Below are 26,889 nucleotides of genomic sequence, written 5' to 3' on the forward strand. Positions count from 1 at the left end.
TCCACAACGGGAAGGAAGCAGAGTGAGAGCCTGCCGTGTTCCCCCGGCCCGTCTCATGGCCCCTCTGCACACACACTGGCTGGGGTGGCCCTTCATTGCTTCCTCGCACCTCACTCCGCCTGGGGGCGTCAGGAAGGAAGGCTGTCCCAGCCCTACTCAGAGCATTCAATGGCTGCTACAGTCACCTGGGTACCTGGGCTGACCAAGGAGAGCAAAACCTCTTGACTGTCCCAACCTCACACATCCTGCAGCAGACCCCAGGCTCCTCGGCTGCCCCTTCACGCCCTGTGGCAGGGCAGACTAAAAAGCACACTGGGAAGATTTAGTGTCTGTTTTTTTTCTTTTTCTGCCAGTTCTGGGACTTTAACTCAGAGCCTACTGTCCCTGAGCTTTTTTGCTCATGGCTAGTACTGTACCACATGAGCCACAGTTCACCTGTTTTGGGGTAGTTAATTGGAGACAAGAGAAGAAAAAAAACAGACAATATAATTCTCATGTGTGGGTGTGTGTGATGAATTTTTACTTCTTTTTACAGTGTGTTTTTCAGCAGCCTTTCTTTTTAGTAGAGATGTGATCCTCAGCAATATGAATGGATTCATTGAAATAGAGATACTTTTTCTTGAGCTAATAGTATTAGTATTTAGAGAACAGGAAAGACATTCTGCAAAAGAGCCAATTTTACCTGGATCCTTCACCTTGTGGAAGTCAGGGAATATGAATCCAGTATTGCTATTCATCTTATTATATGTATAATAGTAAATTTCTTAAAGTTATTGGTTATTAACTCAAACACACACACACACACACACACACACACACACACACACACACACTCAACAAATACATTCACTGCCCATCATTTAATTTACAGAGTATTATGGGACTGATTTTGACTGAAACTCTTATGTTTGCAAATAGACTGAGCAAGGATGGGTTAATTTCACTCTTAGGAAGAGCCTCTAATATCCTCATGTGTAAAATAGGTAATATTTTTACATTAATGTTTTAACTGTAATAAAATATAATGGAGATGGAGGTGCCTGTCAGTGAAAGATAAGCATCAGACACTGAGTTTGAGTTCTTATCTTGGATAAAAAAGAAAAATAAAATATACGGGAAATAAAAATTTCAGGCATGTTTTCTAATACATAGAAAGATGCAATTAAATTTTAAATAACTTTAAAAAAAAAAAAGCATGTTGGAGTCCCATGCTGTTTCTTGAACAGTGGAGAGAAGGCGAAGTTCACCACGAATGGGCAGGGCAGTAAAAAGCCCAGACTTAGACACCCTGTGAATATCCTTTGCAGTGCCAGCTACACGGAGCTCTCGCCAGAGACTAATGACAACCTGCAAGGAACTGAGCCAGGGAGAAGGGTGTGGCAAGCTGTGTCTGAGGGAGGCATGTAATTGGGGGTGCATGGGGAAGAGAGACTCCTCGACGTCTAGAAATACCTGTGACATCCAGGGGACGCTTTTTAAGAGCAGTGACCACAGGTCCGTCCTTCCTGCGTAGCAGGGGGCTGCTCCGTCTCTCAGCGACTTTCTGCTTAAGCCTGGACCGCAGTTTCAGGTTGGGTTCAGAAGCTGCACAAAAGAAGATGCTGATGAGGCAGGGAGGACACAGGGATGGAAGGTACCAGCCACTTACGCCAGGAGCTCAAGGCAGCTCCGTGGGCAGAGGCTCAGGCCACCTGTCAGTGGTGACAGTCACAGCCTGGCTGCGGGGGCAGCATGCGTCTGTGCATGCAGTACCATCTCTAAGCCACACTGCTTCTGAACCTTACCAGGAGATGGAAACACAAGTTAGGGCTTGTTAACTTGGAACGGCAAGAAGCCAATGAGGGGCAAGAGTCACTCAGCAAGGATGCCTCTTAAATAATTCTCTCCCAAAACACTTGCCTATATCATCACAGAGGTGTCACTTTGACAAGTAGGTAACTTTCAGGGTTGTGAACCGTGGCCACTATTAAATGACATGAGGCACATACTTTCCGGGTCACCTAGAGACATCCACATCTCACAATCCAGAAGCCAGCCTACTCCAGTTCAGGGCAGCCTCTGGGAGGGGCAGTGCAGCCCCACTCCCACCTCCATGGGAGGGTGGCAGAGTGGATCCTCAGCATCCTGTCTCCTTCGGGTGCCACCAGCTGGCAATGCACAGCTAGGGATGGGACTCTGGTTTCTGCAATCAAATGCCTACTTGGAGCCTTGCAGCTATGAGCCCGTGTTGGGTCCCCATTCCTCCACACAGGCGCCCAGATCAATCCAGTCACAGCCCTTCCCCCACCCCCCACTCACCTGCTGGGAGCCCCAGCAGACCAGTCTGCTACCGCCCCTGGGAGAAGGCACAAGACTCTGGTTGGTCACCAGCTCTTCAGTCTGTGACAGACTGCTAGATAAACCTGACATGATGATGGCAGGCAGAATAGTGGGGCCGTCACCTGCTGGGGCCCGTTAGTCCCTAACTCCTGAACTTGTCCCACTGGTAGATGGCAAATGAGGGAGGTGCCCTTTCCCTCTGCAAGGGGAAGTTCCCCACTGCTACATGGAATTTCTCTCTGGGCTGAGAAGCAGGCCAGATGTAACTCCACACCTGTGCGACTCCAAGTGGAGGTACACGTGCCACGTCTGTACTTGAATATGAGAACAAAGTAAGCCAGAAGCCTACCTGGTTACTAGGCAAGAGAACAGTAACTTTTCTCCCACTGCCAAGATCTCTCAGACCCCACTGGCGTCTCTGGGACAGAAGCTGCAAACCATGGGAGAACAGACTCTGAGCTCCAGGGCCAAAGCATGGCAGTCCTTGGTCCTCTGCGGGAGAGGCTTCTTTTGGTAGCTGACCTCTTTTGGTAGTCTTTGGGCGGGTCCAAGTAGCAACAGAAGACGGGGAGTGACAGGGTCAGTCTGACTGGCCACTGGCTGGCCATGCCCTGTGGACTAGCGTCCCCTCCCCTCCAGAGCCACTTAGTCGTTGCTGGTGGATTCTATCCTCCCCTGTGTGAAGCACAGACTACAGGTCCAGCCTCTGCTCTCTGACCTGTCTTTTCTCTTCTTACGGCCCTGTGTCCAACTCTGCTTCCCATCCACAGGGACTGTGGGGGTCCACACCCTCCCAAGGCTCCCAGTTCCCAGTTCTTCACAGTAGCCGCCTGGCTACCCACAGCCACTTCACCACCTGCCACCACCTGACTGGCCACCTGCAGCAACTCTGGTACCCGATGCCACCTGTCTACCTGCAGCCAGATCCATACTGCTTACTGCTCTTCCACCTGCATGGCCTCTGGCTGCTTACTGCTCTTCCATCTGCATGGCCTCCTTGGTTCTCTGGTTTTCTTGAAGGCAGGCAGGCCCCGGGCAGGGCTGTCCACCTCCACCCTCCTAAGCCAAGATCTGCTATCTGTCTTGCAGAATAGTAGGGAAGGAGGTGCTGGCCCCAAGTCCAACCACCATTAACTAGGTCATGACAATGACACAGAAACACTAAACTGTGGAGCCCACCCTTCCTGCAGGATGATCAGAACTGACCAAAAAGAACCGGATAACACATTGGCAACTGCCCAGGGCCAAGCCAGTGTGAGGCCCTGTCCTTGTGGGCCTCTTAGAACGCTATGGGATTCACTGGACGAGTAAGACAGTCCGCTTGCTTCTAGGAGCACAAAAAAGCCAAAGGAGGGAGGAAGTCCACAGCGAAGCTTGCAAAAGCAAGGTACAGCCACGCACCCTAAGGCAGCAGCTTACTGCTGGGTCTCAGGGTGGTCTGTGAGGCCGTGTGGAAAGCGCTGTGGGTCTGTAGGCACGGGGCCCTGCTCCTTGCCCCTGGGTTCTTTCTGGAAAAGGCAAGTACTTCAGAGACCTCAATGTTAGGCATCTCACAAGCTGACTGAATTGCGTGTTAAAGAGAAGACACAGACACCAGTTCTAGTGATTCAAATGTGTGTCTTCTCTAACCCCAATTCTTCACTGCAGCTTCGGCTGTGGGTCTCTGTCTGGCCTCAGAGAATCTGCGCATAAAGCCAAGGGACAGACATGTTGGGGAAAAAAAAGGAAGAAGTTGAGAATTTTCAAAAGAAAAGGGTGGGGAGACACCAGTGGAAAATGGGAAGGATAAGGCCTAGCATGAAATCAAAGAACAGTGAAGAGCTAATGTGTGGGAAAGGTCCAGCAGAGCAGATCCAGGCGCACCGCTCCCCTGGACGGCGAGGGGCAGCCTTGGGTGGCAAACAAGAGACCCTCTGGAGAGGTCCTACAAAACACAGGGCAGCACTGCTTAGCAAGCTCCTGAAGATGCACACAGTCAGAAGGAAGGAGGAAGCATATACAGAGGCACACACAGGGTCTTTCACACCAGCCAGGCAACACAGCCAGGGATGACAGCTCCAGGCCAGAGACAAGCCAATGGTGGCTGCCACACCTAACTGCCCAGCCTGGAGTCTCCTGGGCCTGCTGCAACATGGACATGGATGAACAGAGACATGGAGAAAAATGAGCAAGGGAAAACCACAATCTCTTTTGGGGAGTAGACAGGAAATATAAGAAAGGAACATAACCAAGGGGCACTCTGCGGCTCAGCTGTGGGCGCCACGTGCCACAGTAAAGCAGGGAGCGGCGTGCGGGACAGCTGTCTTCCTGACGTAGACGCTGTGGGGCAGGGGAATCCTGGCTTCTGCCTTTATGGGTATATACTGTCTGAGGAGGAAGATGGCTCCAAAAAGATAATTAAAAATTTGAAATTGGAGTATCATTTTTCTAGCATATATAATAGATACAGGATTAATATATAAGGTAACTGTAACCCCTCTGTACATCACCTTTATAACAACAAAAATTAAACAAAAAACAAAAACCTGTTCTCACAAAGCAACAAGAAAAGGAAATGACATCAGGGACAGTGGCTTAGCATCCCACGGCAGAGCTACGAGCTATGACTGGTCCTACTACACACGGCTGATGCTCCAGGAGGGAAAACAGAAAATACAAACTTGTTTCACAATGCTGCTCAACCTTGCCAACAGTGATAGAATTGTTTTGAGACCTTGGAAAGTTGAGATTTGAATCAACCATTGAAATGACCGTGCTCGCTGAACTTTAAGACTTTCACCCAGAGATACCAGTAGGAGTGAGCAGGGGCAAAGGCACCTGTTTCTGTCAGCGGAGTACTCGCTAGAGAGCAGTTCTAACTTGTGTCCACAGTGGAGCACTAAAGGAAACGCACTGGGCTGAACACTGAACTGGAATGGTGTTCACACAGAGGAGCAACAGAAAGGTAAGCTACAGCGTAAGAACAGCTCTGTACATGCACACACAGGCACACATGCCTAGGCCTACCTACCAAAGCGATCTGTGGGCAGTAAGCTGTGGGGAGAGCGGGCTGTTCTGTCTCATCACAAGCTGCATAAGCTGCATGCCACATGGCTCTTTGGGAAGGAAAGCCATGCCATGGGGGGGAGGGAGGAGGAGTAGCTGTTACCCCAATCATTCTCTCTTCCTCCTCCAGTCTCAACATCTACAGCACCTGGCATCAATCCCGGTGTGGTTTTACCACTAGATGATTAAGAAAAATGCCTATTTGGGAAAGATGACTTTGAGATCTCAGTGGGTACTTTTCACATTAGAAGCAGTTTGAGTTTGACTGGTATCCAAGTTTAAGGAATGGCACACTGAGCATGACTTGATACAGAAACTGGCTGGCGCTTAACAACGCCCGCCATCTAAGTTCCTCTGAAAGGGTACAACAACGCCTTTCTTAAAAAATTTTTGCATATCTGCCTCCTCATTGTGGAAGAAGATGAGGTTGGTGGAGAATGCCGAGGGCCTGGGCAGTCCCGCTCCACACATACAGATGTGTCTCTCCCGTGTCTGTTCAAAGGCAGCTTCCACAGCCGTGAGCCAAATGGACACCTCTTCCTTAAAACATTTTGTCTTGCTTAGTTACAGCCACAAAAACTGAACAAACAGCAGGAAGATCCAGTTGGCAGATGTTCAAATGAGTCCATACTACATCTTATCTTTCACAAATGTACTTACCAGTACCCTTTTGTCATCTCTAAAGAGGCTCTGCCGTCGGGGCAGTCTTCGAGGCTGCCTAGGAGCAGACAGAAGGGAGTATACCCACCTCACCTGGAATGCCAAGATGGGTTTTGGTGGGAGGCAACAGTGGGGACACCCCTGCTGTCCAAGGAGCAGCGAGCAGGCCCCTAACAGGCGGTGGGGGCTGAACTCGGGGGGAGAGGGGCTCCTAGAGCCTGGATCGGGGGACCTGATCTAGGCCTGAGCTCTCAGGAGAGGGTGAGAGGTCAGGCAAGGGCAATCCAGGCCGGGCAGGCCTGGCCAGATAGGCTTGGACTAGAATGTTGTTTATGTCCACACAGTTCCCGAAAGCAGGGCTGAGGGTTGGTTTGTGCTGGTCTCTGGGCTGAGCTGTGAGCACTGAGGCAAGGACCTGGAGAGGTGCCCAGGCAGGCAGGGGAAGTTCCCTGGGCGAACTGCAGGTTAAGACTCAGAGCCTGACCAGGACCCTCCTCAGAGCACGTGTGAAGCACTTGCATCTCAGGAGCCATAGGAGAGGTTTTCCAGTGCAGTCACAGACCAGAGCCGAGGCCCCAGGAAGCCCAGGGCCCACCCCCACGTCCTAAGTGTGAGTGAAGGAGCTGGGGCCAATGCAGGCGCCAAGCCAGGGCCATGTCGGCTCCCTGGGATGAAAGCTCAGGTGAACAACAGGTATTTTCATGAGGGAGTAAGCAGCTGAGCCACCTGTCAGGCAGGGAGCCACGAAGGCACACACAAACACGCAGGGAGTGCCAAAGCAATCAGCACATATTCCTACCGAAGTCCTATCAGGCGACTGCACGAGACCAGCATAAACTAGTACGGTGTAGCCCAGGGATGGCTAGTGGGCACCTCATGCCACTCACGATCACCCTTCTGCCCACTCGCTATGCCTTTTGTGTTACTGCTTCCCAGAAAGGCCCGGATGTCACTCATCAGCGCCAACGACAGGAAATGCTAAGAAAAAGTGGTGTTTGGGGCAGTTTGGGCCCCTTGCTGCTCTTGATGGCTAACCGAATTCTATGGAATCCTCCTACTGTCACTACCATGAACAAGCTAATACAATAATATTGTAATGAAGGTCTCCTGGAGCACTGCCCTGAAGTCCAACAGCGTTCTGGGCAGTTCTCACAGAGGTGGAGGCAGGAGAGGCAGTGACAGACTGGGCAGGGCCTGGCACGGCCAGGAGGGACAGACAGCCGCCAGGGGCTGCGGCTGTGGCAGCAGCAGTGAGCACAGCCAGTGTGCTGGCTCTCGGGCTGACAGTATGAGGCCCGTGGGCTTCGACTTCTAACAGCAGCAACCAGCCCCAGCAGGAGCAGTGCCACCCATCAGGCCTCACACCTGCCCTTCTACTGCTGAGGGGCCTGGAGCTGTGGAGCAGTAGGGCAGGTGGCCCGCCCCATCCCACCCTGGGGCTGTCAGGGGAGTCTCACGAGCCGACGATCCTCACACCCTTCCGTCCACCTGGCCAGGGCCTGGCAGGGTTACCTCCACTGCACACATCTCAAACATTAGCCACGCTCCACTTAAGCTGGCTAAAAGGACCCTCCCACTCCCAGCTCCAGGCTCCAGTCCTGTCTCTGGGACACGGTTCCACTGGCTGACAACCTAGTGTCTGCCAAGTGATTCCTTCTTTACAGAGGGGCAGGTAAGTCCCATCTTCCCCACAAGGACTCGACACTGCCTTAGTGCGTTTATACTCAGAACTGCCCAGAAGGTTTTGGGTACCTTTCGTACCTCATCTCCTGAGGCAGCCCCTTGCCAGAGGGCATGCCCCATATGGCCCCTTGGTTTCGGAGAGCATCTGTGGCACCACAGTGGATCAGGGCCACCTCCGCAGGCCAGGGCCACTCAGGGCACTCTGGACCGCCCTCCAGAAGCCCTGCCTTCCTTCAGCCCAACACACTGCCCTCAGCCACGCAGGCCCTTCTCCACAGCCAAGGCTCCATCACCCTGGGAAAGCGCCAGGACGCCTGCCCGTCCCGAAGCTATGCTAGCACTCTCCAAACTTCCACAATGCCAGGCACCCTCTGGGGCCTCAATCCCCTTCTCCCTCTCCTCGAAGCAGGCCTGCTACACACGGTGGTGGCCACTCGGGATACAGCCACGGGACGCAGGTCATCCTCCTGGGGGCTTGGCCCCACGCTGGGCACTCTGACCCTCGCTGCTCAGAGCCAGCACAGAAGGCTGACGATGGCAACGTGTCAGCAGGAGCTGCCAGACCCTGGGGACCACCCGCTGAGCTACTCTGGAGTGGGACAGAGCAGGGCTTGTCACCCAAAGGAGATGAGGAGTTTCCAGGCAGAGCCTGAACCTTAGAAAGCTGGTGAACATTGCTTAGGGAGCATTTCAAAGCGGTGTTCTAACGCAGAAGCGCAGGATCTAACCCCAGGAAGGAAGCCCTGGCTGAGCTGAGTGTGCCACAGGGCTTGGCACAAGCCACGGAGTGTTTGCCTTCACCAGGGCGGAGGTCCACCTGACCAAAGACCTGGAACTGACCTGTTTTCCTAAGAGGGAAGTCATCTTTGGCGTCGTACATCCCCAGGACTGGGTGGTTGTAGGAAGCTGACACCCCACTCTGAGGAGGTGAGCTCTGGTCCAGGGAGCTGTGCTGTGTCTTCCTAGAGAAAGACAAAGACAGACATCAGTGTGTCTAGGGCGCCCTAAACCTGTAAGCAACCCCAGGACGCCCCTTCTTTGGAACTTCAGAGCCCATTATCAGGGCTCTCATCCTAGGAGTGAGCTGAGAGTCAACGGAAATATTCCAACAAGTGAGCACGTGGGCTCGTGGGCTCCTCTGTCTCACTCAGCCCTGCTGCCACCTCTGCTTCCATCCTGGGATTACTGTGTCTGTCTGTCCTCGGCCTGCAGAGCCCCTCCGGGCCGCCCAGAGGGCCTGTCCTCAGGTGCAGGCAGAAGATGGCAGATGGCCCAGGATGGACAGTGGACTGGTGACATGGAGTTCTCTCTGCTCCCAGAACACAGATCCCCGAGGGCTTCTCCTTCAGAAGAAAAGGCCCACCCCTCTGCTCTGACTAATAGGAGATGGAGAGTTCAATAGGAGCCAAGCTTTTGTGTCCTGGGAGCTGCTCTGTGAAGTGTATTTCCTCAGGAATGGCCAGACACCACACAGAGGCCGAACAGCGAGCAGATGGGAGGGGCTTCAGGAGGACGGATGCTCCAAGGAAATGGAGGGATGAGGGAGGAGATAGAATAGCAAGGGATGCTGAGGCTATCCAAGATGACCACCAGCATGCCCTGGATGCACTGGCCGCTGAGCCTGTACACACACACCGCAAATCTAAGACAATCTGCAGGTCTTTATGCTGCATAATCTGCTTAATGCCTGGAAACAAGTTTGTCAGTTTTTGTATTTGGAGTTTCGCTATTTGAACACACAATACCTGACATTCATGCATCTGGAGTTATTTGAATCAAGAGTGGGGAGCTCTCGAAGGTGCACAGGTGTACATTTAAATATTTGAAACCACACAGTACAAAGAATGTGCTGAAAAGTTCCAGAGACAAATCCAGGTATCCTGGGTCTCACAGAGGGAGGATCCAGAAGTGTGAACAAAACCAAACTTCCAGCCACAGCTGAGCTCACCCTTCCCCAAACCCTTCATATCTCACCACGACACGGACTCCTAGACAGCATCATACACCTCACACATCAGCCCACACGAACTCACGCAGACCGGCTACACCCTGTCACCATGACGGGCAGCACCTGCAGAACAGCTCCTTCCATCTAAGTCATTCCTCACTTACTATTATCTTCCAGTTTCCAACCTTTGCTTCCAGCCTGGAGACAGAGACACAGAAGCTCAGAGAAGCGGTGGTCGGGTTCAGAGGGGCAGAGGGCCTGGGCGGGCTGAGCACAGCCTTGCGTCTAAAAGGCGCCGGGGGCTCCCAGCGCTGAGATGGACACGCGCAGCCTGTCTGGCCATTCACCTGCCCACAGATTCATGTTTGTTTCTGCTCTTTGGTGGTCCTGAATTCCACTGCCATGAGCACAAGAGTGGCTCCTTCACGTGGACAAGCTTTGTCTTTGGCCAACACGGAAAGGCACATGCTGGTCATAAGGTAGGTGAGCACCCACTTCTCTTTCTAAGATACTGCCAAACCTTTCCCCAATGGGGCTACGTTACTTAAGTCCCCGGCAACCTATTGCAGTATAGCCACCATACACCCCGCCCCATCTGCCCACTACAGCTTAGCTGGCCCAGCAGCTGACTTGCTGGAGTTCCACTTTGAACACCCCTGCTGATACTGTATGGGCTTTGTGGACACCCATACTTCACCTCTGTGAGGTACCTGCTAATGCCTTTTACCTGTTTTTGAATATTAAGTTATACAACCTCTACAGGTAGTTTGTCAGATATATATGCACTTGGAATTTCCTTCTAGTCTACTGCTTGCCTCGTTTTCTCAAAGATGCCTTTCAAAAAGCAGAAGTTCTCTGGGTGAAGTCTGGTGTTTCAGGTTCACAGCTGATGGTTCTGGTGACCCGAAATCTTTGCTAACTCTCCCCTTCAACAGGCTGCCAAGTGTATGAGGCATTTTCTTCTACGAGAGGAGCTGTTCTGGCTTCGTGCTGTGGTCATGAGCTCTGACAAAGCATCAGGTATGGCAGGAGGCCAGCTCATGGCTTAGCTCTTCCCCCAAAGATCGATTCCTAGGAACTTTCTGCCGCAGGGCAGTGGGTACTGCCAGTGATGCTTCATTTAGGGTCTTATATGATGTCACAAGCAAGCCACCAAACCCAATGAAACACACCTGTCACAGACTTAGGTCCCTGAGGTCAGACTCTAGTCACCGTGGTAGTGTCTCCCCCTCAACAGCCCCAGAGCAGGCAGCATGACTCTTGGGCCAGCAAGCCCTGTTCAGGTGGGTCACCTACCTGAGGTGACCTGCTCACCAGGTGATTTCAAGTGAAAGACACGCTCCCTTCCTTCTCCTGGACACTGCCCACCACTGCTCCCGAGAAGCACCTCCCTCACCTGGCAACCTTGCACCCATTCCTCAGGTCCCTCTTCCCCGGAGACCTTTGACTCTAGGAAGTGTTCTTCCACCACCCCCTGGCCGCATCAAGGCCCGCATCACACACAGCCTCTGTTCCTGCTAGCCTTCCTCCTCACGCTGTGCTTCTCCAGCAGCCCCATCTGTCCACACCACTGCGGCTGTCCGCACCACCGCGGTGGCCACCCTCCAGGGTCTCCACTGCGGTCAGCCACGGTGCCTCCCCAGGCCCACAGCTCATAGAGCCGTTCCCAGCACAGCTTCCTAATCCACGCTGGCCCTGCCCTCCACCGCCCCTCCTCTGACAGACAGGGTCCCCCAGGACTGCTCTGGGTCAGTCGTAACCAACAGGTTCGCCATCCCTAGGTCCCTCCATCTCTCCCAGGCCCTACTAACCCTGCCTGTCCCAATTTGAGCCCTATGTCTGTCTTTACTGCTATCTTCTACTTCATCTGCCTGGCAACCCCCACACCTTGCCATAGGCATGGCACACCAGAGCCACTGTACATCGCAATGTGAGCTGACAGCCAAGACTGCATCACAGCACGGAACACGGGTGCACGGGAGCGCTGATGCACCAGCATTGCGGGGGTTCTCCCACCGAAGTCACCAACTCTTTATTGTTGTCGCCTGTGGCTCCCTATGGACTGCCTCAACCTTCTCTGAGAGTTTTCATGTCATCTGTTGAGTTACACAAGTACCACCAACTTTTGGGCAAACTTCTATGTATGAGCTATAAGGCAATTCCCTTCAGACAAAGGAGTACCTCTGTCACAGAAGCCTGTGTCTGATGGCTAAGGTCACCTATCACCGGCAACCTGTCATGAGACCTGGTGTCATGCATAAATGGCTGTCCCTTTTCAGGCTGTAGCATAGCTCTTTTTCCCCACAGTCAGATCGTTGATTACATTTATTTCATTGGTTCAATTTTGGTTTTTTGAAAACTGCAGTCCTCTGGCCTCAGCTCCTGAGCACTAGCATTACAGGTGTGGCTCCACTCCTGAGTCTGATTATACAATTTGATGTAGGAAACCATCCTGCTGTTTGGCCATTAGCATCTATAGAAGAGCAGTCTTCAAAGCAACCATGTATTCTGGATGGTAACAGGAAGCTACTTCACTGTGGCCCCGCCGCTTACACAGGGCCTCTGGAAGGGGCCTCCACGCAACCCTTTCCATCCACTCTCAGCACAAACGGCTGCCCATCATGTGGGCTCTGGTCAAAATAATAATACCGAAGTGCTATGGACTCTCCAGGGAACCAGTGATCTTGGTAGTGCAGATGGGCTTCCCACCCTTCCTGAGGAGGTGAAGAACTGGGTCCTCTCGTTCCTGCTCCTGGAGCTGGGTATGCTGCGGCCCAGAGAGAAGCCCAAATGGGGCACGCCCACTTACCCATACCAGTAGCGGGGGTCGCTGGAGATGCAGTGGTTCAGGTTCCGGTGGGCTAGTGCCTTCTTCTTGTTGAGGACAAACTCCTGCAGCTTCATCTTCACCTCAGTGCTGGCCACGGCACCTAGCAACGAGAGCAGGACAGGACAGCATGGGGCAGGGAACAAATGGCTGGGCAGGCAGTGGACTCTGGGATACTGCGCAGACCTGGAGGACTGGGCCGGGGACGGTCTTCTCACCCAGGCATTACACACTACAATCTTTTTAAATACACATCTAACCACGGGAAAGATTCCCAAGGCCACCTCTGAGGGAGTTTTATATCCCAACTCTATTGCACAAGAAGTAGGCTCTAGAAGGTTCTTTCCAACAGAAGTATCCCACACAGCACATGGAGAGGCAGGCCTGCTGCCCGGGGGGATGGCTACCAGTGCCCTCCACACCCCCAGCACGTAGCGTTCTCATCATGAGACGGCAGCTCTGCCCTCCAACAGGGTGCCACACGTACAGAGAGCAGGTGAAGCCACATTGATCAGGCACAAGTTGTAGGCTCTGGGCCGTTCTTCTAGTGGGGTGACTTGTTCAAAGCAGTATTAAAGGGCGAACATACAGAAGGAATGCCGAGACTCAGCCTCTACAGGCCTGCCGCTGTTAGCACACGCTCCTCAGATCCACCCCAACCTTCAGTTGGTGGGATCCATCCTTCATGAGGAACTTCGTGGGGTTTCCCTGGTGTCATATGGAACTCAAATAGTGCCGTTAATAGGTCAAACTAGGTCATGCGGTGAGTGGACCACATTTCTATGCAAAAGCATTCCTGCTTGGAGGCTTTGTTTGCCCTTAGACACCAACTGCAATGGCCACCGGTGAGCAAGGTCCAGGTTCAAATGATCTGCATAGCAGAGATTAGCACAATATCTTTACTTCACCAACTTGACTTTAGCCTTGAGATATCTCTACCTTGTCCCCCTTCCCAGAACCAGGGAGCGGGAGCCCACTTCCCAGCATTCAGGACCAGGACTGGCAATGTGTCCTGGGCCCATTTCTCCCAGCAGTCCTGTGGGTGTGTGCTGGCGGTGTGGCTCTATTCTCTTGAGTTGTATAGCATTTTTTGTTTTTGTTTTGTTTTGTACTATTATAGCTGATGAAGAGCCAACTCTATGCTAGTCCAGCCTACTTAACCCACACATGAAAGCTAGGAGCAACTGTTGGTAGAGGGTATGGGAGGGGTCAGGTGAGGTCAATCCTGGCAGTTAACCTTAGTGTCTTACTTCTTTTTAAAGTTAGCTATTCTGCTGTTCACACACTGCCTCCATAAAGCATGTTCTGGTTATTCCACTGTGACATTTACCATTTCCTTGAAGCTTTACAATTCATCTTCCTTTCAAACATTTGATAAATAACTGCTTCGAGGGCTGGCAGTACAGGCTCAGAGCCAAGTGCACGCTGGGGCCTATCATGTACCAGACTATGGGTTCAATCTCCACCACCACCACAGAAGTTCATCTTTACTGTTTTAGCCCTGGGTTTTCCTTCATGCTACCGTTACTTTCATGCTTCATTCTGATGTACCTAGAGAGTATATAAGACTTTGTGGATGTTTGCCAGAAATAGTTAATAACATTAGAGAACTAGCTTTCCTTTGCTGACTTTACCATATACCCAAGATGTGTGTCATTATCACAGCTGGTGTGCATGCTTGTTAGTTAACCACACTTAAGAGTTTTGCAGCAGTTGGTCCAGTGAGAGCTCCTTGTACAGACAAGGGACATCCAGCCCTTAGGACACGGCCCAAAGCTGTGACAGGATGTGATCCAGATGGGCCACAGAATGCTGGGAAAGCTGACTAAGCTGACTGGGTGGAGGTCTGGAGGGTCCACCATGAAGCAGAAATTCACTAAGAAAACTTCTGCTCTTAGCTCTATCAGAGAACAAGTCAAGGAGAGAAAGACGGTTATTCTCCATTCCCTTCTCCTTCGCTGGTACACATGTATCCTTCCACAGACTTCTGCGCTTAAAGGAATGTTGTGTACCACAAAGTTCTCTAATTTTTCATGCTGGATATCATTATTCCACTGGACAGCTTGAACTTGTGGCCTGGGCACCGTCCCTGAGCCACAGCGCCACTTCCGGCCTTTTCTGTGTATGTGGTCTGAGGAATCGAACCCAGGGCTTCATGCATGCTAGGCAAGCACTCTACCACTGAGCCACCTTCTCAGCTCCACTGGACGGATTTTGATGGTGCTCTTAGGAGGTACCAGCATGGTTCCAGCCAGCAGGAATGAGGCATGAATAAAACCAACCATGATGCTCATATACCAGGAGTAGAAGGAGGAATCTGAGCAAACATGCAAGGCTGGGCAGAAGAGAGCAGGAAGAGCAAAGCCAGTGAGGACAGGGCGGTGAGCACAGGCTGACAGACAGGGCAGAGGCTGGGGGGCTGCCACCCCCACACAGGCTGCCAAGGGAGTGAGCGGGCCCCCGGGCACACTGATGAATGATGAATCTGTCACTGATGTTCAGCTTCTGCCTAAGGTTTACTCCTTTTTCTTATTCCTCACTTGCCTGTGCGGGAGATATGACTTCACAAATTGTTCAAAGACATTACTTTTGGGGTCAGGTATTTAATCTTTACGTTCTCACCTTTCAAATCTATCTATCTATCCACCCACCCATCCACCCACCCACCCACCCACCCACCCATCCTCCTATCTACCCACCAACCACCCTATTCCAGAGCTAGTGATGGAAGCACAGAGCCACACCCCTATGTACAACTTTCAAACAGATGTGTGGCTTTCCCCAGTGTCACCAGGCTGTGCTTGTAAACACGCACACAGCATGGCACGCCGTGCTTCAGCGCTGCCAAAGTCTGCTCAGAGGCAGACTTCCTCCTCCTGGGCCTGGGCTGCTGTCATGTATCTTCAATTCCCAAGTGTCTTTCAATAAAAATCTGATTGATCACAGATAGTGTGTTCCCACTACTGACATAACTCCTAAGAATTCACTGTTCCATCAAACTCATTTAGTTTTGTTGGTATTAAAATAAATACCAAATAAAAGAAATGAGTAATAAGTAAAAGAAAACTGCGCAATTATCCAAACTCAATATTATGTATTGTAAATATTTACAAATGTTAACAAAATTTGTCAAATATTTAGTAAGTTCTTTAAAAATAAAATCCCGAGAAACTGACTAACAGATGTTTTATACTGGGTTTTCAAATGCTTGAAAACAGAGATCCTTTGCATTTTCCCATATGCATCTGCCCCGTAAGCGTGTTACAATTTGGCACAAACAAGACTCCCCTTCATGGGTGAGGTATCCTGAACGCCGTGACAGGAGAGGCCCATGTGGCGCCCCCATTGCAGTCTGCCAGCCTGCCCTCCTGCCACAAGACCACACTGAGGGCTGCGACGTCTATGCAGGCTTGCCAAAGACCCAACTGGACACAGCTTATTATTAATAATAAAACCTGACCACCCAAATCCACAAAGTGAAAACCACGGGTGCTGTCTGTGATGAGGCTGGAGAGCAGCAGAGAACATTCCAGCGCCTGGGCACGGGTGGATGGGGCGTACTGCACAGCACAGAAATTGTTTTGACTCATAAACAGACCCAAAATGTTTTCTAAAGTCAAAGCTTTTCATATTCTATGAATCTGGAGATGATATTTTTATTGGAAGACTCTGCTAAACTATGAGAAAGTGATTTAGTCTGCGTTCCTTTCAACTATCAGAAAAATTGTTATTTGCTGGTTAGTTGTGACACAGATTGACTAGCTGATATTTAAAACATGAGCTGCAATCCTTTGATAAACAACCTCTCTTTTCCCTACTCCAAAGGAAAATAAACAAGTAGGACACATGCTGAGCCATAAGCTAACCACAGAGGAGGGGAAGGAGGAGGGCTCATTGTGAGTCCAGCCCAGGCCCAGCACACCTGTGGTCTTGGCTCTCGCACATGCACACGCGCACTCTTTCCGTGTGCATTCCATACCACATGACCACCCTGCAGGCACCTGATCAAAGCCCCTGGCAGCCTCCTAAGACAGAGAGCTGAGCAGGAGACAGCCCTCAGAGATTGGGCTGTGGGGCCAGAAGATGGGCCTCTCACAAGAGCAGCAGTGTCCTCTTGGCCCCAATGTCACAGGGCCCAGGTAGTGTTGGCTGCTACCTCCAGAGACTGTTAATAAGGAGCACCTGGAGTCTGTTACTTCAGCAGCGATGGCTCTGTGTAGAGAAAGTAGTACTAAGAATATAAGCAGGGCACTGGAGGCTCAGGCTTATAAACCTAACTGCTCAGGAGGCTGAGATCGAGGATCCAGGTTCAAAGCCAGCCCACTCAGGAAAGTCCATGAGCTCTTATCTCCAATAAACCACCAAAAAGTTGGAAATGGAACTGTGGCTCAAGTGGTAGAGTGCCAGATTTCAGCAAAAGAGCTAAAAGGGACGGTAAGTCCAAGCTCTAGTACTGGTGTGTACTGGTACACACACACAGAATTACTAGGAATTTATGAATATCAAAAGAGTAATAAATTGACAAGTATGAGAGTATATTACTTATATATTCTTAGAAGAATATTATGTTTATTTGAAACAGCAAAATAACTAATGTTCAAAACAATATGGAATATTTGACTATACAATTTAGAATTAGTTTTGTATAATAACAATCTTTACAATAAAAATAAAGCTAACTAAATTTACTTGACAGTTGTTTTTAGAGCACCAGGATTTCTTTTAAAAGTCCCACTTGTAAATACTTCTAATCTAATGAGGATTAACTAAAGGCAAAATGTCAGGTTTTCAATTTAAAACTTACACAAAAGTGAATTTCCAAAACAAAATATATCTTTCCAGGCTAGACATAATGAAGATCACACACAGTGCCGAGGAGAGAGTTGTGTCAGAGAGCTGAAAACATTCAGGGTGCATTTTATCTTCAGTAATGCAGCTGTAAGGACCATTATTTCAAGGTAGGCACAGAAGAGGCTGGGGAACATAAACCAGGGCTGAGCCCCAGGAAAGGAGCACTATGGACAGCGGGGTACCCAGGACAGCCTCTCCTCTGAGAATCAGAGCACAGTAAGGGTGAAAGGAGCCCAGGAAACCCCATGGGTTTTGGCTTAGGACTTCGAGAGTATACTTCACATGTAAGAGGTATGATGAGTAAGTTCTAAATCTGACCAGGTGAATGTGGTCAAGATGTTTTAGTGAGGCACAGCGGTACATGCCTGTAATTCAGGCTATTGAGGAGGTGGACATCAGAATTGTGGTTCCAGGGCAACCTGGGTGCTATTTAGCAAGACTCCATTTCAACACACAGCCAAGTGGTGCCAGGTGGTGCCTGCTTATAATCACAAATTGGGAGGTGGAGGTAGAAGAGTTTTGATCTGATGCTGGGTCAGGTAAAAGCAGGAGACAGGGTGTGAACAAGAACAGGGCTGATCCAGTGCTCAGTGATAGACTGTTTGGCTAGCAAGTAGGAAGCTTCACATTCAAACTCTAGTATGGCCCAAAACAAAATCAAAATATCTAACGCAAAATGCAGCCTGAACTCTGCATGATCTTCTCAGCAATCCAGGCACACGTGGAGCAGCAGGGAAAACCAAGTGAGCCATAGGGCCTCGCTAAAACACCCACGCCAGACACAGGGCGAAACTAGACGGAGGGCTTCTACGGGAGGTTGTGAAACCAGACAAATGAGAACTGGAGAACTCTGATGGATGAGTCAGACAACACTGCAGGTGAGGTGCAGATTAGCGAGTACAGGACAGGCTAGGAGACACTGCTACTGAAACAGGAGCCATGGGAAAGCACACCAGGACGTGCTCCGGCAGCACCAAAGCTCAATGGCAGTGCATGGAGAGACTGCGGCAAGCCCGGTGGGTTGTAGGGGAATGCTGAGAAGAAGCAGTTCTAAGAATTCTTAAAAGAAAACATAGATTTAAGAACTAAGAATCCACATAGAAGAAATTAAAGCCAAAAAAAAAAGAAAACAAAACCCCACACAGTTACATTCATTAAAACTGCACAAACCAAAAATAAACAGAAAAAATGGGGGAGGGGCAGTACCGGGGTTTGAATTCAGCCCTGGCTGCCACGCGAGCCACTCCCCAGATGCTTTTTGCTTTGGTTGGGGGTGGATAGGGTCTTGCCTTTGAGCTCCTGCTGGCCCCCTAATTTATGGCTCCTGTGTAGCTGAGATAACAGGTGCATTATTATCAGCACACACAGCTTTCATTGAGCGAGATGGAATCTACAAACTTTGCCTGGGTTGGTCTTGAACAGATTTCAATCTCTGCCAACACGGTATCTAGGATTAAAAGTGTGAGCCACAGTGCCCCAACTGAGGAAAATCTTAAAAAATGTAACCAGAAAAAAAGATTCTCTAAATAAGGAAAAATAAGACTGATAGCTAATTTTCACAGATAAAAAACACAGAAAGTCTGAGGAAAAGAAAATGGTATCTGCAGAGTACTGATATAAGCCTGGAATGCTATATCCAGCAAAAATAACCTTTAATAATTGATGTGTGCTCACATCATAACAATTTATTATACTAAGCAATAGAAGAAAAGCTAAGAGGGGGAAGGAGTTTAGACCTGGAGAAAAGAATCAAAAGTAGAAGAAACAATATATGAGTCAACTGTATTCGTGCCAGGAAGTAACAATGCCCTATGAATTTTAACCAGAAATAGAAGTCACAAATACAGTTACAGTATTCCGAGATTCTCACATTGGGTCGGAATAGGCAAAAGTACTAATTCAGATTAGATTCTGATAGTGTAGAGCTGGCCGCTGTAATTCAAATCAGGAGAGGAATGGCAGAGTGGTGGTTAACTGCCAAGTGAGTAGAAAAGGAAAACAGTATCAGTTAAAAAAAGAGTCTAGAGCAAGAAAGTAGAATTAGAGCAGTTAAGATATGTAGGGTTCATATACTACAATGACTGGTTTAGGTATAAACATACTATATTTCATTTATTAAATATAACTGGACCAGACCAATTAAAGACAAAGACTGTTAGATGACATATCAAAATGGAATGGAATGCAGTTCAAGTTAGAGGGAAATATCTATCTAAAATACTGGGAATGCAAAAGGGAGAAATACTCAGATTGTTCAGACACCAGAAAGGTTGGCAAAGGATATGCCAAGAAACACCAAAACTTTCGAAATGTATATGAAATACATTTGCTTCTTTAAAAAAAAATACAATTTACCTATGTGGACCCAGGAGGAAAACTCCTATAAACTAGTTTACAAATTGAATATATAACCAAAAACTTTGCATAAAGAAAACCTTAAGTTCAGACGGCATAAACTGTAAATGTGTCAAAAAGTATTCAAGAAAAAAAAATGATATTCCTGTTTTAAAAAATTTTGCCAGGAAATACAGGAAGAGGATTAATGCTCAGCTCTGTTTCGGGCCAGTATAATGATAACACCAAACCTGGCAAGGGCAGTACAAGAAAGGAAATCTCTTTCATGAACATATGCAAACAGATGACATATTAGCCAATCAAAGCTTGCAGTATATGATAAAGCTAACAAATTCTGATCAATTTTAAAATGCCAGTTCAAATTTCTATTCAAATAAATCTATATAATTCACAATACAGCAGGAAAATCCTCTGATCATCTCACACTGGAACTCATATCAAATGAGAACAGAAGGGAGTTTTCCATAATCGGATAAGGAGGACTCATCACAAACGAATGAAGCCCCTCTATAAAACAGGCACTCAACAGCAGCAAATGGGGAGAAAAACAAAGAGGTCTGCTATCATCATAGCAACCCAGCGCTAGTGAAGTCCTAGCTGGTTCAACACAAGGTAGCAAGAAAAGGCAAAACAGCAATTCAACTGAGGGGAGAAGTCCTCAGTATTTACAGATGACACGAATCTATATGTTGAATACCAAAATCAATTCACTAATAATTAGAGTGTGTGCGTTTTGCAAGTGAGCATCATTGACATCTCCCAACCTGGGAGTTCTCAAAGATCTAAAGAGTACATTCATCTCTGCATGTGTATCAAACATCAATAAAAAGATTTTTTAAACAATTCCAAATAACAGACCTTACAGGAAGCTTTAAGTATACACATCTTATGCTATGGGGCAGATGGAGATTAAAATTCAAATGAAAACTTGTTAAAATTATTTGGAAAGATGGCTGGCCACTTACAGCGTATACAGATAATTTAAAGATAGTTTGTAAGGACAATGCATCTGGATTGATGTCACCCTTTTCCTTATCTCCCCCACGAGTCCCAATCCAACCCTCCTGTCAATTTCCCTAGCTTCAGAGCCTGTGCATTGAATAGTACGACTGCCTTCTCCACCCCTTTCCTCTCTTCATTTGTCTACCTCATCCCCTTGGCCTCCTGCGGGGAAAATCCTAGGCACCAAAGGCCCCTTTTAAGGGACAAGCAATTGGGTGCCATTGGCCACTGGTGGGCCAAAAAGCGAGTGTCACTGACCTGAGTGTCACTGACTTGTAAAGCAAGTGTCACTGACCTGAGTGTCACTGACCTGAGTGTCACTGACTTGAGTGTCACTGACTTGAGTGTCACTGACCTGAGTGTCACTGACCTGAGTGTCACTGACTTGAGTGTCACTGACCTGAATGTCACTGACTTGTAAAGCGAGTGTCACTGACCTGAGTGTCACTGACCTGAGTGTCACTGACTTGAGTGTCACTGACCTGAATGTCACTGACTTGTAAAGCGAGTGTCACTGACTTGAGTGTCACTGACCTGAGTGTCACTGACTTGAGTGTCACTGACTTGAGTGTCACTGACCTGAATGTCACTGACTTGTAAAGCAAGTGTCACTGACCTGAGTGTCACAGACTTGAGTGTCACTAACTTGTAAAGCGAGTGTCATTGATTTGTCACTGACCTGAGTGTCACTGACTTGAGTGTCACTGACTTGTAAAGCGAGTGTCACTTACTTGAGTGTCACTGACCTGAGTGTCACTGACTTGAGTGTCACAGACTTGAGTGTCACTGACTTGTAAAGCGAGTGTCACTGACCTGAGTGTCACTGACCTGAGTGTCACTGACCTGAGTGTCACTGACTTGAGTGTCACTGACTTGTAAAGCGAGTGTCACTGACTTGAGTGTCACTGACTTGTAAAGCGAGTGTCACTGACTTGAGTGTCACTGACCTGAGTGTCACAAACTTGAGTGTCACTGACTTGTAAAGCGAGTGTCACTGACCTGAGTGTCACTGACCTGAGTGTCACTGACCTGAGTGTCACTGACTTGAGTGTCACTGACCTGAGTGTCACTGACTTGAGTGTCACTGACTTGTAAAGCGAGTGTCACTGACCTGAGTGTCACTGACCTGAGTGTCACTGACTTGAGTGTCACAGACTTGAGTGTCACTGACTTGTAAAGCGAGTGTCACTGACCTGAGTGTCACTGACTTGAGTGTCACTGACCTGAGTGTCACTGACCTGAGTGTCACTGACTTGAGTGTCACTGACTTGTAAAGTGAGTGTCACTGACTTGAGTGTCACTGACCTGAGTGTCACTGACTTGAGTGTCACTGACTTGAGTGTCACTGACCTGAGTGTCACTGACTTGTAAAGCGAGTGTCACTGACCTGAGTGCCACTGACCTGAGAGTCACTGACTTGAGTGTCACTGACTGACCTGAGTGTCACTGACTTGAGTGTCACTGGCCTGAGTGTCACTGGCCTGTGGCGGCTGAGGCAGGCGAGCTCACGGCCCCTCGCAGTTGTCCCTGCAGTGACTGAGAAACACGCTGGCTCACCTGATGGACCTACAACTATAGGCTGAGCCCAGGCAGAAGCCAGGCCAACTTCACCTCCCACCTCAGGCAGACCAGGAGCCACACAGCGTCTCATGGCTGAGCCTGCAGGGCCAGCAGATCCAGGAGGTCCTGCTTCTACACACGTCTGTAGCCAGACAGGTCTCGTCCGGCCCTGCCCAGGGGTGACCTAGTGTCAGGATGACAGTCCCCGTGCCCCATGCTGCCCTGTCCAACATGGAACTAGGAAGGTTCTTTAGAGGTAAAAAGCCACTGCAGCGATGTCTCCACTGCCCATCCCAGCTCGGTGGCAAGGGCCTGCTTCTCCTCTGTGCGGAAGGCTGGTCTTGATATCCCTGCTTATGGAAAGCAAGTTTTCACTAGGTAAAATTGGCAACAATTTGGTTCTACCTGGCAGGGCACTGGATACGTCAACTTGCTAGGCCTACCTCCAGTTAGTCAATCAAAAATGGATCCAGGTGCTACTTAGAGGATCTTTTCAGATGTGAGCCAATGGAGACTGACTAGTTAAGGTCAGCTAGGTGGCCTTTACCCCGCCAGTTAAAAGGCCTTCGGGGGGAAGAAGCTTTCCCAGGTGAAGGAATCCTAGTATAGACAGTAGTCCATGTCAAATGTATGAGAAGCCTACCCATCTGAAAGCCAGCAGTCCATTTCAATGCTTCTACTCGATGGTTTCCCACCTGAAGGATACTCCACCTTGTCCATTTGAAAGCCTATTCATCAAAAGGCTCAACTACCTGGACACCCCATCAATCTAAAGGCCTGTCTACCCAAGGTCTAACCACCTGAAGGACTGCCCATCCAAAAGCCTGTCCATCTGAAGTTATAACACCTGAAGGCCTGATCCAGCTCAAGACCCAAGTAACTGAAAGTGAACCTGCCTGGAGGCCTGTTCATCTGAAGGCCTATCCTTTAGAAGGCTCAGCGAGCCGAAGGCCCATCCTCCTGAGGGATCATACATCCAAAGGCCTGTCCCTCTGAAGGCCTACCTACTTTTCAGGTAGTTACCTGAAAGCTATCCACCTAATGCCTCCTCCATCTGCAGACATGACACACGAAGGACCATCCATCTGAAGGCCAGACCACCTAAAGGCTGTTCCACAGACCCTGGACAGTTGGCCAGCCCCACAATTACTGAAATTAGATATCTGGGGACCACTGTGACAATCTGTAAAACCAGCAGCTCGTTACGCGTGTGCTGTGTCCCAACCTGACACTGCAGGGAGCATGGCAGAGGGGCGCTGGCTGCCACCGCTGGGGGACCATGAGGATTGTAAGAGTGACATCCACACAGCCACCAAATGGCAAGTGACATCACGCCCATCCCGACACAACATGGCTGAGAGACCGCAGAGAAGTACAAGCTGCAAAGGCATCTGTTTGGTGACTCCATTAACATTATGCTAACGTGTGCATAAAGCAAAAGTACACACATGTGGGGTACAAATACGATAAAGCTTCAACGCCTATAGTGAAAGTCTGGAAGAATAACAGATATGTGTGCTAGGCAGCCTCCTCAGCGAAGCCAGTGGAGCAGGGGCTGGGACCAGGAACCCAAACGTACCTTTTCTATAAACCGTCACATAGCTATTACTCGACTCTGTTTTAGGCTTGTGCATGTCTGACCTATGTTTTATAAATAGTCCTTTATATATGTTCAATATTAAGAATTGTAAAGAGTGAAGTTTTCAAAAAGCTTGCAGGTCACTTGTTAGTATTTTTACTGAGAAATACTCAGGGTCCCAGGCAGGGTGTGGTGGGTTCTGACAAGCTGCACAAGGTGGGGAAGTGGCATCAATGTGCGCGTCCCCGACAGTCACGTGCAGGCCTCTGTCCAGAGCCTCTGAATGGAAGGAGGCCCAGAGTCAAGCCGAATCAGCCTGCTGACAGAGGGAGGGCTCAGCGCGCAGCCCACCCCACCTGGGATGGAGGAGTGTGAAGAGCTCTGTTTCACCGGCTCCTCAGGGAAAGGCACATTAGCCTTCAGGAGGACCCTCAGCAAGCTCAGCGGGCCTGTCTGGAGACAAGCCCTGCTGTGTCACTCAAAACCATCTTTGTACACCTAAACTCTAGGGTGGAGGCACCACGGTTCAGCACCTCAGAAACGGAGGCTCAAAAGGTCTCCTCATGCTGAACATGGTCCTCACAAGCCCCAGCCCAAGGGGCTCTCGATCCAGTGGCTGAACACTCCAGGTCTCCTCCTGCTCAGTGTCAAGTCCAGCCTCTCCCTAGATCGCGAAAACAGCCACAGGCAGCACACACGGCTGGCCCACGTGTGAGCAGCCGCTGGGCACCGGCAGCTGTGTGGGGGCCACCCACAGGCTCAGGTCTGCTTTTAAGGCACTCGGCAACCACTCGTGACAGAAAGCGACCCTGAACATGTACAGCAGACTGCACTATGGCTTTTAATACTCCCCACGTCCCTGAGGAGAACTTGGCAGTCTGAAATGACAGAATCAAGCCAAGTCACGTGACGCCCCTCGCACTGCCAGTATGCATATCCTTCCCAAGCCCCAGGTGAAGACAAAACCAGGGTGCCAGATCAACTCCAGGACAAAGGGCGGACTGGAAATCAAGTGAGGGACACTAACCTGCTCCTACCAGAGGTGGCAGGCTTCTCCACAGAGCTGTTCATGAGAATCCCAGATAGGCAACTAGGACGTCATCATGGGGCCCTGGACCCTCACCAACTCTCCCTCTCTCTTGCCCACCCTTCCTCCCCTCCTTCCCCTGACCCCACACTCCCTCTCTCCTACCCTCCCTCCTGCCCTCCCCTCCTTCCCCTGACCCCACACTCCCTCCCTCCTGCCCTCCCCTCCTTCCCCTGACCCCACACTCCCTCTCTCCTGCCCTCCCTCCTGCCCTCCCCTCCTTCCCCTGACCCCACACTCCCTCCCTCCTGCCCTCCCTCCTGCCCTCCCCTCCTTCCCCTGACCCCACACTCCCTCTCTCCTGCCCTCCCCTCCTTCCCCTGACCCCACACTCCCTCCCTCCTGCCCTCCCTCCTGCCCTCCCCTCCTTCCCCTGACCCCACACTCCCTCTCTCCTGCCCTCCCTCCTGCCCTCCCCTCCTTCCCCTGACCCCACACTCCCTCTCTCCTGCCCTCCCTCCTGCCCTCCCCTCCTTCCCCTGACCCCACACTCCCTCTCTCCTGCCCTCCCCTCCTTCCCCTGACCCCACACTCCCTCTCTCCTGCCCTCCCTCCTTCCCCTGACCCCACACTCCCTCTCTCCTGCCCTCCCTCCTGCCCTCCCCTCCTTCCCCTGACCCCACACTCCCTCTCTTCTGCCCTCCCTCCTGCCCTCCCCTCCTTCCCCTGACCCCACACTCCCTCTCTCCTGCCCTCCCTCTTGCCCTCCCCTCCTTCCCCTGACCCCACACTCCCTCTCTCCTGCCCTCCCCTCCTTCCCCTGACCCCACACTCCCTCTCTCCTGCCCTCCCTCTTGCCCTCCCCTCCTTCCCCTGACCCCACACTCCCTCTCTCCTGCCCTCCCTCTTGCCCTCCCCTCCTTCCCCTGACCCCACACTCCCTCTCTCCTGCCCTCCCTCCTGCCCTCCCCTCCTTCCCCTGAACCCACACTCCCTCTCTCCTGCCCTCCCTCCTCCCCTCCCCTCCTTCCCCTGACCCCACACTCCCTCCCTCCTGCCCTCCCTCCTGCCCTCCCCTCCTTCCCCTGAACCCACACTCCCTCTCTCCTGCCCTCCCCTCCTTCCCCTGACCCCACACTCCCTCTCTCCTGCCCTCCCTCTTGCCCTCCCCTCCTTCCCCTGACCCCACACTCCCTCTCTCCTGCCCTCCCTCTTGCCCTCCCCTCCTTCCCCTGACCCCACACTCCCTCTCTCCTGCCCTCCCCTCCTTCCCCTGACCCCACACTCCCTCTCTCCTGCCCTCCCTCTTGCCCTCCCCTCCTTCCCCTGACCCCACACTCCCTCTCTCCTGCCCTCCCTCTTGCCCTCCCCTCCTTCCCCTGACCCCACACTCCCTCCCTCCTGCCCTCCCTCTTGCCCTCCCCTCCTTCCCCTGACCCCACACTCCCTCTCTCCTGCCCTCCCTCCTGCCGTCCCATCCTTCCCCTGAACCCACACTCCCTCTCTCCTGCCCTCCCTCCTGCCCTCCCCTCCTTCCCCTGACCCCACACTCCCTCCCTCCTGCCCTCCCCTCCTCCCCTCCCCTCCTTCCCCTGACCCCACACTCCCTCTCTCCTGCCCTCCCCTCCTTCCCCTGACCCCACACTCCCTCTCTCCTGCCCTCCCTCTTGCCCTCCCCTCCTTCCCCTGACCCCACACTCCCTCTCTCCTGCCCTCCCTCTTGCCCTCCCCTCCTTCCCCTGACCCCACACTCCCTCTCTCCTGCCCTCCCCTCCTTCCCCTGACCCCACACTCCCTCTCTCCTGCCCTCCCTCTTGCCCTCCCCTCCTTCCCCTGACCCCACACTCCCTCTCTCCTGCCCTCCCTCTTGCCCTCCCCTCCTTCCCCTGACCCCACACTCCCTCCCTCCTGCCCTCCCTCTTGCCCTCCCCTCCTTCCCCTGACCCCACACTCCCTCTCTCCTGCCCTCCCTCCTGCCGTCCCATCCTTCCCCTGAACCCACACTCCCTCTCTCCTGCCCTCCCTCCTGCCCT

The 26,889-nt window shown here is 51.0% G+C and overlaps 1 protein-coding gene across 6 annotated transcripts in view; it reads right to left on the bottom strand.

Annotated features, from left to right (window-relative positions):
* Window positions 1-26,889, bottom strand: part of Hdac4 (histone deacetylase 4) — a 245,499-nt gene that overhangs the window by 54,319 nt on the left and 164,291 nt on the right. For all 6 annotated transcript variants that reach the window (XM_042689062.1, XM_042689060.1, XM_042689065.1 and 3 more), the window contains 3 exons: window positions 12,465-12,585; window positions 8,548-8,669; window positions 1,453-1,584 (listed from right to left, as the gene is read on the bottom strand). In XM_042689062.1, the coding sequence (XP_042544996.1) occupies window positions 1,453-1,584; window positions 8,548-8,669; window positions 12,465-12,585 (375 nt within the window). The remainder of the gene's footprint in view (window positions 1-1,452; window positions 1,585-8,547; window positions 8,670-12,464; window positions 12,586-26,889) is intronic.

Source organism: Dipodomys spectabilis, unplaced genomic scaffold, assembly GCF_019054845.1.
Source record: "Dipodomys spectabilis isolate Male_0828 unplaced genomic scaffold, ASM1905484v1 ptg000124l, whole genome shotgun sequence".
NCBI lineage: Eukaryota > Metazoa > Chordata > Mammalia > Rodentia > Heteromyidae > Dipodomys > Dipodomys spectabilis.